The sequence below is a fragment of the Lepisosteus platostomus genome, chromosome 7 (genome assembly GCF_059453375.1).
Source record: "Lepisosteus platostomus isolate fLepPlt1 chromosome 7, fLepPlt1.hap1, whole genome shotgun sequence".
In the NCBI taxonomy this organism is placed as follows: Eukaryota; Metazoa; Chordata; class Actinopteri; order Semionotiformes; family Lepisosteidae; genus Lepisosteus; species Lepisosteus platostomus.
Window position 1 is genome coordinate 43582833 of NC_142617.1, and position 13411 is coordinate 43596243.

General features: G+C 47.4%; 1 protein-coding gene across 4 annotated transcripts; it reads left to right on the forward strand.

Moving 5' to 3' along the window:
• Nucleotides 1-2128: 2128 nt before the first annotated feature.
• LOC148658873 (sodium- and chloride-dependent GABA transporter 2-like) lies at nt 2129-12984 on the forward strand. Of its 4 annotated transcripts, XM_088640600.1 has the most exons (16): nt 3171-3389; nt 3967-4180; nt 4980-5161; nt 5394-5528; nt 6587-6727; nt 7144-7231; nt 7313-7445; nt 7560-7694; nt 8136-8239; nt 8625-8749; nt 8852-8964; nt 9282-9419; nt 10285-10387; nt 10699-10799; nt 11104-11274; nt 11618-12984. In XM_088640600.1, exons 3-16 carry the CDS (start codon nt 4981-4983, stop codon nt 11780-11782), a joined length of 1833 nt encoding a protein of 610 aa, XP_088496726.1. In that variant the 5' UTR covers nt 3171-3389; nt 3967-4180; nt 4980; the 3' UTR covers nt 11783-12984. The 4 variants fall into 4 exon arrangements, with proteins under 4 accessions (XP_088496724.1, XP_088496726.1, XP_088496727.1 ...); XM_088640598.1 differs by lacking the exons at nt 3171-3389; nt 3967-4180 and adding an exon at nt 2129-2326; XM_088640599.1 differs by lacking the exon at nt 3967-4180 and having other exon boundaries at nt 3172-3389.
• Nucleotides 12985-13411: the final 427 nt, after the last annotated feature.

Genomic DNA, 13411 nt, shown 5'->3' on the forward strand with positions numbered 1-13411 from the left:
GGAATTCCTCCCTCACCCCATTGGGGAAGTTTGTGAAAGGCGTGTGACCACCGGCCTCCCAATCGGATGTTTCTCTTGGATGCTGGCTGTGGGGACAGGACTGCGGGTGATTGCACAAGATGAGCGCGGTGAGCAAAATGGTTTCACCTTCATTGCATTCCTGTGAGGTGTGGTTGAAAATCTGTGGTCTAACCATAAAGAGAGAGATGGGAAGGCCAGTGAGATGTGTACAATTGATCGGTTATGTCTCTTCCTTTTACACTTTCGTTTGGTTTCATTTAGTTGTACCACTCGTCTTGATTTACTGGATTTATGTACTCTAACATTCTGTACAATATCCATTTGTTTTCTTTTTTCTTTTTGAGCTGTGTGATAAATCATTTTTAGTATCTCAGGGCATTTTGAACTAGTAGTGTGTAAATTTGCAAATTAAAATAGAGTTTGTGTTCACTGTTCACTGTTCAATAGAGTAAAACAAAATAAAATAGTAAAATAGATTTGGGTTGACATTGTCAGTACTGGTTCAGGAATTTAAGCAATCAAAAAAAACCTGTGATTTAGATTGAATTAGAGTAAAATTGGAGAGTCTCAGAGTCATTTCAGTTCTTCTTTCTAAAAAGAACAGTTCTTCTTTCTAAAAAATGAAAAGATTAAGAATTTGAGGAAAAACTTTCCTGAAAGTAGTGTAAAAGTAGTTAAAATTCAGACACTCCAGTGCTGGACAGAACCAGTGACAGTGACTTAGAAACTCACACATCACACACAGGATCAGGAGATAAAAGCTTGGAGAGAGTGTGCTGACATAGTGACTTGAAGAGAAGCCTGAGTTCTTGTTTTTATTAACCGAGAAGTGTTTATGTGCACTGAAACTTACACACCTTCAAGACATTCAATAAGGTTTTGTCTGTGAACCCGACCAAGTTATTACATAAAGCTAGTCACGAGCCGTTCAACAAACTGCTGAAATATGAAATCAATCATAGTGTTTCTCATTTATACACATTCTTATGTTATGATGTTCTTAAGATTTTGGCCACTATTCTTCTCATTGCTACAAAAGTTTTTGACAATTTAATCTATAATAGCCTACAATGTTGTATGATTGCTTAATAAAAAATACTTTATCAAAATAAAACAAAATATTCAAAATAATACAAAATTCGAACAGACAGACAGTCGGTTTGTACAGATGATGTGGGAATGTGTTATACTCAAGACAACTGTCCTTGAAAATACAGGTATTCAATATAATTACATTTTAGATAATTCTGAGGATCTTTAAAACCTGTACATTTTCAATTACATTCTGAAATCTGAAGTCACAAGTTTTCCCACAGCAGGAAATCTTCAAACCTTCAATCTTTAGCCGATCTGATTAGTCTGTAGATGTTTCATGAACCGCAGGATCTGCTTACTATTTGTATTATGGCAGAAAGCACCATTCTGTATGTTGGACAGTTTCACAGCTCTTCTGTAACCACCTACAAAGTCCTAAAGTTTAATCCCCCCCAGCTGAGAACATGTTATTAAACTGCGCTAGTCCTCTCCTGGAACGTCGTCTGTCACTGATTACTGTCAGGGTAAGGGGATCTGTTTTTTCTTCATGACTGGAGAGCAGCTTGCTCATGTCTGTAAGATGCAGTAGGCATTGAACAGTGACAGAACCCAGTAAGAACCAACAACACTTTTATACTCCATGCTTCAGGCTTGCTGACAGACAGCACTTCTCTCCTTGTGATGGAGCACAGAGGGCTCAAGGAAATGAGCAGGTAAGCAGAGGAGGTGCTGAGGTTTCCACTGGACAGGCGTGAGCTAGGAATATGGAAAGCGACAGAGCAGGATGGAGGGGAGACCTGCCGGCTCTTATTGCGCAACACATCAAGAGCGTGAGACGTGGGTCCTAGTGTCCCTGTCTGGCTACCTGCACTTCGGATTTCCTTCCTCCCCTGGTTGCTGTGAAACCGCTGGAGCCTGCAGTGGCGTCTCCCTGAGGCCAGGAGCCGGGCCTATGGGAAGCGAGGGCTGGAGTTGGCCGGGGTGAGAATGGGGAGGTTTATAAGTCAACCTGTAACTCCCCGCGGTTAGAGCAGTAACCCATCAGAGCACCTATTGGTTAAGCGGGCCGGGCCTGACTGGGTCCATGGGACTGAGGATCCGGGCTCTGCCAAGGGTCATGCCAGCGACTCATGTCACCACCTCCCTATAAAGGCCTTGTCGGTGCCAGCCGCCTGGACTCTGGTACAGGACGTGTGCAGGGGGAAATCCAGGAGGAGCAGGCTGAAGCGCTGTGGTGTGAAGGCTGTGCTGCACCAGGACCTGCACAAAGGTAACCGATCGCTGCAATGGAGCGGGCAGGGCGCAGTGCAGTGGTGAGGAGGCCTCAGAGACAGAGAGTCCAGGCAGTGGCAGTCTTCTGTCCCTATAGGAGAGTTTCAGTCACACCCCAGTGACTCACCTGCTGGAGCTGATTATTTACTTCTGTGGATAGAGCAGGTGGAGTGACACAGATCAGCTTGCCCAGATTTAGTGTCGATATTATTGGTCTCGTTACAGTTTTCATGAAAACCTTTTAATCTTTTAAACGTAAGTTAATTTTCTGACTGGGAAAAATGGGGCTGAAAATGGATGGATGGTTAAGTTACAATTGCTATGATCATATAAGATCATTGCGAATAATAAATTCACTACTGTCCTTTGTAATAATCTAAAACACTCAAAAGTGTCCCATTGTTACAGAACGCTTTCGTTGATCCAGTACAGATAATGGGTTTCAAGCTTTGACAGCTCCTGCTCAGTGCACAAAATGAGATTCTGGTCCAAAAGGGAGGAGCACAGAGAAAGTAAAGCCCGCACAGAAACAAAGGTGCAGTCGTCCAGAACTGTCCACTGTCAGGCTGTGACCAGAAAGCAGTTCACTCTGGGTTGTTCAGAGAAGCCCAGTCTAATTTGGGAGCTGTTAGGCGCGGGCTTGGTGGCACACGCTGGCTTTATTAATTTCATAGTGAATCATGGTCAGCAGCTGTGGGACAGCCCTGGAGGGCGGTCATGCCAGCTGCCAAGTTCAGCAGGGTGGCACAGCCCTGCAATGAGCTCCTACTGGCCCCAGCTCAGGGAAAGGGGGGCGATCGAGGCTTTAATCCCTCCCCCTGGTGCCTGCAGCGCCGAGGGAGCCCTGTGAGTTCTCGGTGGCTCCGCCTCACACACTGACACACACATGCACTCACACTGGGACATTAGCACACAACTTCCCACATGGATGATCAGACTCACTGTGCCAGAGGCTAGGAGAAGGAGCCGGGGGACATGTTGCAGCTCAGCTCTCTGCTGCTATTTTAACACAGCCAGACTTCCAGCCAGTGAAACTCCTGGACACCTCCAGCCTACAGCAGGTACTTGCACTGAGCTCTTGTTTCTCCTCAGGTTCATGTTCTTGTCCATTCTTGTGATTGTTTCTCGTTCCTCGTTGTTGCTGCTCTTGACTATTCTTCAGTTTCCTGCTATGTGGCCGGTGCCTTGACCTGCTTATAGCAAACTGAAAGCATTGTTTTAAAACTCGCTTCGGTTCTTGAATGTAGGCCAAAGGTCACAGGCACGAGAGTGCTTTAGCAAGGGGGATTTGCAGAGTCTTTCTCCTCAAACTTCCTGCCTGAGGCTTGTGTAGATACAAGGGCATTTCTGCTCGTTCTGCATGCTGTGGAGTGGGCTGGCATTTGCTCTGCATGCTGTGGAGTGGGCTGAGACTGGCACAGGAACACGGGCATGCTTGCTTGCTCTGCACACTTTGAAGTGGGTTGACTGAAACTGGCAGGGTCCGTTAACCAGTTTACCCCTCTGGTTCTTGATGAGTTGGGTTAGCAGGTGGCTGAGAGGAAGATTACATTGAACATGCAAAGCTGAAAGTAGGTATCATGCTTTTAAAAGAACACTTTGTGCGGTAGTATTTACAGCTCTTTTCTTTCTCTAAAGTACACAATTGCACATCTAAAACCCTGGCTCAGCACAGTGACTGAAAAAGAAGTCAGGATCTTTTAACAGCAGAAAATACTTGGATATGGACCCCCCTTCCCCTGTGGAAGGATGGGGCTCAGCTTGAACGACTGCTGCATAGACTCAGCTAAGCCCCATCAAAAGATACTGAGCCCAATTTCCAAGATACAAAACCAGAACTGGTAGAAAAAATGTGAGTATACTTCTTCAAGAAAATTAAAAGTTATGCCTGCCAAATGCTTTCTTTCTGTTTGAGGTCGCCAGGCAATCTTACCCTGGCTAAAGATTTGGGCAGTGCAGCTTCCCCTGCAGTGCACACAGGAGCTGGGAACACAAAAGACGTATTTGAACATCAGGCTGGGTCTCTGATCCTGGTCCCCCGCAGTGCTCAGATAACCTTATCAGGCTGAGTGACAGGGAGGCAGATATCTGCCAGAGGGTAGGGAGGGGAGCTTGAGGGGAGCGGAAATATCTTGTTTTACGTCTTGTCTGCTTCACTGGCAATTGAAGCTCACAGGAGTGCTCTGCGGGACCCCCCGGAGGAGTGAGCTGGGCCACAGGTGGATTTTCTTCCTGTTTGGGATTTTTCTGTTCTAGTTTCCATGGAAGCAACTGGTCAGTCACTGTTTTTCTGTGCCTTACTAAATCAGTAAAGAAGTTGATGCCTGCCACTATCACATACATCACCGCTCAATCTCAGCCTTCAACACGTGGCCAGCCAAGAGTCTCCAAATCACGGGGCGGTTCCTGGGGTAGCATCCAACCCAACGGGACAGCTCTGCTAACGTCCGTCCAGAGAGGGGTGCTGATTCACCTCTCCTCTCTGTGCTTTATCGATATTTTACTCCTGTTTACCACAGTCAGCTCTGAAATGACCATGGTATGCCACAGAAAACACTGGGAGGGTTTTGCGACGGAAGCCACACAGAAGAGCGCATGCTTGATCAGAGAGTGTTTTCCTGTCTTTTTCCCGCTGCCTGTCCTCGGAGCAGTATGGAGAAGAGCGCTGCTGCATCAGTCAGGCGCGATGTTGCCCTGCCCCAGACGGGACAGGAGATCCAGGAGAGGGGCCAGTGGGAAAGCAAGCTGGAGTTCCTGCTGGCTGTTGCTGGACAGATTGTTGGTTTGGGCAACGTGTGGAGGTTCCCCTACTTGTGCTACAAAAATGGAGGAGGTGAGAAGGAGACTGTTAATATAGCTGAGATGGCAGCTTGCAGTGTGCTTAACTGTGTGACTGTGAGCAGCACTGATAGCATGGAGCCTGGCTGTGGGTCAGAATGGCATTACTTTCTATTCTGTATTCACTCGCAAGCTACTAGTTGCTGCTTTTCCCTGGTCCCCAGCTCCTCCAGCACAGGAAGGTCAATTTAGTGATACTGGAGTAACACTGTATTTTCATCCTGCAGGTGTCTTCCTCATCCCCTATGTCCTGTTCCTGTTTACCTGTGGGATCCCCCTGTTCCTGCTGGAGACGTCTCTGGGGCAGTACACCAGCCAGGGGGGCATCACTGGCTGGAGGAAGATCTGCCCCCTGTTTGAAGGTGGGCATCTGGGCTTTCATCCAGATTCACTTGGTACCGGCTGTGTGCATAGTCCAGGAGTGCTCAAACAGCAGGTGCTTTCAATTACTTCCATGGTTGGGTTTTGGTATGGTCAGCCCTAATCAATCTAATCATTATCTGATTGATGCATTGATAATGCATTCATTTGTGTTAGGAAAGGCCTGTTTAAGCCAATTATCTTTACCAGAGTGAACAGAAGGATCCCGTATTAGTTTCTGTAAGTAGGTATTTCACCACTTTCATCTGCACACTGTTTAAGGGAGAACAGGGTGTCCCACTAACAAGCCAAAAGCCCTACATTGTGAAAGGCTGAAGATTGGAGTCCTCTGCTCACATGCCTGACCTTTTGGTGTACTGGGTCATGCTTTGCTTTCCTCCTACATGTTGTTTAGCGGAGATAACAGCTACAAGCTTGCAGGGCTTTTCAAGGGTTAAAGACAAAAAATGAGTTTTGTTTGTCACACTGTGACCGAGCCCAGACACACCACTCCGGCAGCTTTGGCCTGTCAGGCAGTGGAAAACCTTGATCTGTTCACCTTTCACCCATTTACCTGCCGCCCCTGCTCTAAAATCAAGCACACCCTTAATAACCTGCTGCAGTCCTGCCTGGATGTCTTTTCAAGGCAAGCATTTTACATATTTTAAGCCAATTAAAACAAACTCGTTTTAAATGAATTAGTCATCTGTAAAAATATCTGAGAACAATACAATACCTACACATCTGCTGATGTGTTATGTGAATACAAGCCAACCTTTGAGAAGTAGCATGTCTGACGTTTCCAAATGACTGTATTGAAACTAATATTTTATGGGCTAAGGAGATGCCAAAATATCTCATTTTTAGGAGGTGGTATGGATTAGCTACTGCGGACGTATAAAAATGGTAGCTTACACTAAGGAGAAATTAATTATTGCGTGCCGCTGAGCCGAGATTGTACTTTTAATTAACAGAAGCCACATGAGGTGATTTCTTAAGTTGCAGGGTGTTTATTCAGTCATTAAACTGGCATTTTAAATCCCCTGTTTTCCGTGTCTAGGACTGGGCTATGGGGGTCAGTTGATTGTCCTCTATTCCACCATCTATTACATCATCATCCTGGCCTGGGCCTTCTTCTACCTGTTCTCCTCCTTCAGTGCCGAGCTGCCCTGGGCCAGCTGCAGAAACACCTGGAACACAGGTGTGGGTTGTTTTTTCAAAATTGAGAACCACTGATCTGGAAGTAAGAGGCAAAGAAATCAATGGAGTCTACAACACCATCTCCAGAGAGAGAGAGAGAGAGAGAGAGAGAGAGAGAGAGAGAGAGAGAGAGAGAGTTCTAGAACACAGGCACTGGAATATAGAACACAATCACCAGAGAGAGAGAGTTCTAGAACACAGTCACTGGAGAGGGTCACTTTCACCAGAGGGATTGGGAGGTCTGGAACACCATCACCAGGGAGATGAGGTGAGAGAGTGAGGTCTAGAACACAGACACTGGAGGGGACTAGAATGCCATCACCAGAGGGATTGGGAGATCTGGAATACAGTCACTAGTAGACAGGGAGTCTAAAATAAGGTTACAATGACTCATTCCTTCTTCCTCGAAACCAACAGACACCTGCATGGATTTTGATAAGCAGAACCAGACAGCTAACTGGACGGCCCTGGACAATGCCACCTCACCCGTGAAGGAGTTCTGGGAGTAAGTATTGACAGAGCGCAAAGCAGCTCCAGACCCTTAATAAAGCTGGAAAGATGGTCCTGACCTCTCCCCTCCCTGCAGGAGGAGGGTGCTGACTATCTCCGGTGGGATTGATGAGGTGGGCAGCCTGCGCTGGGAGCTGGCGCTGTGCCTCCTGCTGTCCTGGGTCATCTGTTACTTCTGTGTGTGGAAGGGTGTGCGGTCCACAGGGAAGGTGAGGGCTGGGGGGCCACTACCTGCTGTTCGAGGGGGAGGGGGGTTCTGGGAAATTCTCTGAGAAACAATCAGGTTTTGTCATGTTGAGAACATAGTTCTCTCTCCCCCTCAGGTGGTGTACTTCACAGCCACTTTCCCCTATGTGATGCTGGTGGTGCTGCTGGCCCGAGGACTCACCCTGCCTGGAGCCATTGGAGGCATCATCTTCTACCTCTACCCTGACCCAGCCCGGCTCGCCGACCCACAGGTAGTCCTGAGCCCATGAGAGCACGCATGCTTATAGTCTGGGCTGAGGAAAGGAACAGCGGTGAGGCTTATCTCAGAAGATTAGTCTTGGGTTAGACTTTATTCTCAGGGTATTCCCAGTTCAGAGTTAGTATTGGGACTAGGCATATATCGTCTGCTGGTGGTGATAGTTACATTGTGCCCAGAACCTGTCTGTACAACAGACGAGACTCTCCAGAAATGGAACTTCTAGATACCTGCTTGACTGATGCCTCTACTGTAGCCTTGCGCAGAAAATGCCGAAATGTGATCTGAAAAACTATATTAAGCAAACATGTTTTCATCTTTCAGTTGAAGACAATGTTGCTTTTCTTGTTTTTATGCTCCAAATCCTTCACACTGATTTCCTCAAGGTAAAACCTAAAGTAAAGACCTGATGGCATTGTCTTTATTTCTGTGGCAGGTGTGGATGGACGCAGGGACTCAGATCTTCTACTCCTACGCCCTGTGTCTGGGTTGTCTGATGGCTCTGGGCAGCTATAACAAGTACAACAACAACTGCTACAAGTGAGGGTGCTCATGGACCAAGAGAGGGCTGGATGGGGCAGTGCTGGGTGATAAAATCCCAGAATGCAAAAGAGAGATACATTCAGAATGCCGGCCTGTAAATAAGATCTCTGCTTTGGTATCCTAATTATCAGGACACACTAATAGTCAGATTTTGTTTCTGTTTTTCTATCTTCTCATAAAATACTTTGTGGAAAAAAACATTACAAATTGTTTGTGAACCCCCACGCACCTTGGCTGATTCATGTCCAGAACATGTGAGCAATTTAGGAGGAGCTGTGAAGGATTTCTAATGAATGAGGAGATATCCCCCCCAAAGAGCATTAGTGGGTCTCCAGATGAGCCCCCCCACCTCCACCTAAAGTCAGCCTCTCTCCTGTCCCAGGGACTGCGTCTACCTGTGCCTCCTGAACAGTGGTACCAGCTTTGTGGCTGGATTTACCATCTTCTCTGTGTTGGGCTTCATGGCGTACGAACAGGGAGTGGACATCTCGCTGGTGGCCGAGTCAGGTAAGGTGCTCATAAAGAGACAGAGCAGAGGCTTTAAACTGGACTTTACTGCTAGGAGGATCTTGCCTGATGTGCTGTGTGTCTCTCTGTGCACGTGTGCAGGTCCTGGCCTGGCGTTCATTGTGTACCCGCGTGCGGTGGCCATGATGCCTCTACCCCAGCTCTGGGCCGCCTGCTTCTTCCTCATGATCATCCTCCTGGGGCTGGACAGCCAGGTAGGGACACTTTCTCCTACTCTTCAGCCTGACAGAGACTTCTGGGTCCCTTCTCGACTCTGATCCTTTTGGCTCAAGACGTGGCCTGTGGAGGATCTGGGATTCGTTTTATGTCCACTCTCTCCCTTCGCTCCACGCCCTCACCTCCAGCAAGTTCCTCTCCCTGTCCTGTCCCTGTACATGTGTAAGACAGGCCTGGCCTTGTCCTGCATCAGCACCCTGGTTTTGTGCAATCCTCATTGTCATCCCAGACCTGCTAGACAGACACGTAGTGACTATCAGTAGTCTCTCTGACCTCTGTGTCTCCCTCCCCTCAGTTTGTCGGGCTGGAGTCCCTGGTCACAGCGATCTCGGACCTGTACCCCTCCTTCTTCCACAGAGGGCATCGCCGGAAGGTCCTGCTGCTGGGGATCAGTGTGGTCAGCTTCTTCGCCGGGCTGCCCATGGTCACAGAGGTGAGGGCAGCTGTGAAGGGCGCAGAGCTGTTTGGCCTGCAGGGAGTGGGAAGTGCAATAGTTTGTATTGAGGCATCCCGCTGTGTTTGGCTGGAATTGTGGGTGAGGTGATTACACAGCTCTTATAGATATATAAATATCCATGCTTTAAAACGATAGCACACAGCCAAGTTTCTCTGTTTACATCTTGTGGGCTTAGAGAACAGGGGAGTGTCTGACTTTATTACCTAGAGGCTGAGTCTAAAATTAGGTTGGATCATTTTAAAAAAGCAAGCGCTGATGGAACAAGGCTGAGCTCTCAGCTTGTGAACTAGGAGCACATGGATACAGAATAAACAGAAGACATGGTTATAGTTTAAAAAAAACATTAAAGGCACAAGACAAGCTCTTTCCTAAAAACAAACCCAGGTTTGTGTCTAAGAAAATACAGTTGATTTAATTATTGGGAAGAAGAGAACACTCTGCAAAGCTGCCCAGTTTCTAAAACAGTGGAAAAGTACACCAGGCTACAGACACGAGGGAAAAACAGCTCTCAGAATCAACAGGAGGAAACAGATAAGAGTACTGCAGAGCAGACAAAAAAGAATGCCAAACATCTTTTAAAATAATTTAAATGAAAAAACTATGAATGTTTAACTAAACAGTACACTTGATAAAATAGGATTAATACCAGAAGAATAAAAACTAAAGTGTAAAACTGCTAAATAACAATTAAAGGCTTATGTTTACAAAGGAAAATGCCAGCAGCACACCCCAGCTTGTTGTGTTGAGTAACTGGCACTGAGGGACCACAGGAGATAGCCCACTGGGACCTGCCAGGGAGGGAGGGGAAACTGACCGTGTCCTGTTTTCTCTCCTGCGACAGGGAGGGATGTATGTCTTCCAGCTGTTCGATTACTACGCCTGCAGCGGGATGACAATCCTACTTATCGCCATCCTGCAGTCTGTGTGTGTCGGCTGGGTGTACGGTGAGTGCAGAGGTCACACTGCAGCTCCTGTCTGCTTTTCTTCTCCAGCCCAGTGCTCCTGCAGCCAGGCACTGACCAGGTTAACTCACTGTTGGCGGAACCATCGCCGGCTCCATCGCCGGCTCAGTTCTTCCCCCTTGTGGCCAAACACTGAATTTAAAAGAATGATCTTTCACCCATATCGCTCTGCCTGCCTCCCTATGACGGCTTTACCAGGATCCCTCTGCTTTCTTATCTGATCTCGTCTTTTCAATTCCTCTGGTTACCCTTTACAACCTTTGTTAGAGTAATTGTTGGACTTAATTCCACAGGTGCTGACCGTCTCTATGACAACATTGAGGACATGATTGGCTATCGGCCCAGGCCTCTGATTAAGTACTGCTGGCTCTACATCACCCCGGTCATCTGCACAGTGAGTGTCCCTAGTGGAGCGTAGAGCTGCACAGAGCTCCTGCACCTTTCTCTCCCCTCTCCCCTCTGCACAGAGCTCCTGTCTCACACCTGTCCCATCTGCACAGAGCTCCTATCTCACACCTGTCCCCTCTGCACATAGCTCCTGTCTCAAACCTGTACTCTCTGCACAGAGCTCCTCTCACACCTGTCCTCTCTACATAGAGCTCCTGTCTCACACCTCTCCCCTCTGTACAGAGCTCCTGTCTCACACCTGTCCCCTCTGCACAGAGCTCTTGTCTCACACTTGTCACCTCTGTCCCTAGGGTACCTTCATCTTCTCCCTGGTCAAGTACACACCTCTGAAGTTCAATAACACCTATGAGTACCCCTGGTGGGGCTATGCGGTTGGCTGGTACTTCACCCTCTCGTCCACTCTCATGGTCCCCCTCTGGATGGTTTATAAAATGCTTTTGACCCCAGGGACACTGAGACAGGTAAGCTGTGACAGGAGGCATCAAGTACATGTCCATTATTCCAAAATCTGTGGTACCATGTGTCTGTCATCAAATCTCTGTCATCAGTGGTATGAGCTATCTAACTACAGATCTAACAAAGCAATCTGTCAGCACCTTTTTGCTTATCCTGTTTCATACAACATTGCCTCACATCCCGTGTAGTACAGCAGTGTGTAGGTTTCACAGCAATAAATATGCCAAAAGAGGATCATGTGACTAAGAGCATTTTCAGGGCCAGTAGGAGGTATGTAAGGCCCCACCCCCTCCTGTTACCCCTCCCATGCCCCACCCTCTGATTGTGTGTCTATCCTGGCCCATGCAGAGACTGGACCTTCTCTGCCAGCCCTCTGAAGACCTGCTCTTCTCCAGGAAGCACCAGGAAGCCTTCTGCCCTCTGACTTCTGACCCCTCCAGGTGTGCTGGGAAGTGCATTCCACATGGTGACAGCAGGCCAACAGACTTCACCCAGGACTCTGGACCTCTGTAGAACCCCTGCCTATGACTCCTTATGTGCTGGAACACAACAGGGCTCATCAAGGGTTTGCTGAGGCTGTGTGCTTTAATTCACAATTTTGAGGTGTGTGGTAACTGAGTTTTGACTAGTGCCAAATGATTCAGATGATGTTATTTTTTCCATCCCAGGAAGGGCCGAGGCTGCGGGCTTCATTACGAAAAGTGTATCTGGCACAGTGACTGTCAAACACTAAGACACAATACAGCCAGGCTCACCAGTGGCCATGGAAAGTTGAAAACAGTCCTGTCTAAAGAAAACATCGCTGGCATCATTTACAGCTGAGAGCTTTCACTGCCCTACTCTATTTGCAAACTGTAACTCCTGAATTACAGCTCAGTCAGGCTTTTGAGGAGAACGTATTGATCAGTATTGATCGCACCAATCAGACAAGATGGGACAGGGAGGAGCGGCCATACTGAAGTTTCCCTGGGAGGCTGACACTAAGCTGAGCCCATGTGGGCTGAGCCAGTGACATCGCTGGACTCGAGCCCGGCATGGAGGTGTTAAGTCACCTGAAAGCACCTCTGTGCCAAGACCTACAACACTAAAAGGTGCTTTACTAACCTAAATTAAAGAGTTCTCTAGCTGATGTGAATGTTTGGGAGGGGATGGGGAGGAGAGCTCACCTGTGTCTTTTCTTCACTTCACTGCTGGACTGACAGATGGATCAATTCTACGGTGTACGAAACCTGCTCGTACCTCCAGCACCACCCTGAGTGCGTGTTACAGCTAGGGTAAAATCAGGGGTGACATCACTCTGGCCCTGGAGTTGCTCAAAAGGTCACAAGCAAGGCTGTATTTTTAGACTGTCTGAAAGTGTAACCTTGACATTAAAGTTGACAAAGAGAGGTATTCAAAAACTCCCTTTGTGAATTCATCCTGCATTGAACTATACAGTACAGTATATTCAATATTTGAATATATAAATAAAGAAAATCTTTAGAATGAAAGCAATATAAAGACATTCTGTAAAACATTATATGATTTACTGTAATTTGAGTCAAATTACTAAATAAATCAGAAACTTTGTCATCTTGTACTGGAAATCTGAAAAAAATCTAGGAGCTTATGATGCTTGTTGATTCGCAGATTGAGAGAGGTGATCTTAATTAAAGTTCTACACAAATTAAAATGCAGTAGTTGGGCTATAACCACAACACTCTCCAGATCCTGAATCTGCCTCCTTGTTGTTTCTGTGTAATTCCATTTCATGGGCTGTGGGATGGGGGCGGGGCCTTGTGACTGCAGCCAATCCTGGGAGGCTATGTGCAGTGGAAGGTTAGTCACATGTGGGGGGTTGTGCCAGGCAGAAGGCCAACCTGGGCACACAGGAGGAGGTGGGGGCACACGGTGAGCTCTACAGCCCAGCAGAACCCCAGCAGTAATGGTCTTGTTTATGTTAGGATCCCAGCTGTCAGTCACGTCAAGGGGTTATTCTGTTACCTGTCTAGGATTGCAGCAAACTGCCGTGACTAGCTTACAACATGAAGACCCTCCGGGAACCTGGACAATTTCACCATCACCAGCCCCTTTATCCGTAGAAACTATGGGGAATTTAAACCCGAGGCAGCTCTTTCCACAAAGGGTTAGGGGGGTCTGGGA

Bases quoted from the DNA above. Each gene is read 5' to 3' on its own strand.
- LOC148658873 (XM_088640598.1), top strand. From the start codon at position 2,187: ATGTCACCACCTCCCTATAAAGGCCTTGTCGGTGCCAGCCGCCTGGAC. The intron at 7,695-8,135 runs GTAGTCCTGAGC...TTTCTGTGGCAG, and splicing joins CCCGGCTCGCCGACCCACAG to GTGTGGATGGACGCAGGGAC. The intron at 10,800-11,103 runs GTGAGTGTCCCT...CTCTGTCCCTAG, and splicing joins TCACCCCGGTCATCTGCACA to GGTACCTTCATCTTCTCCCT.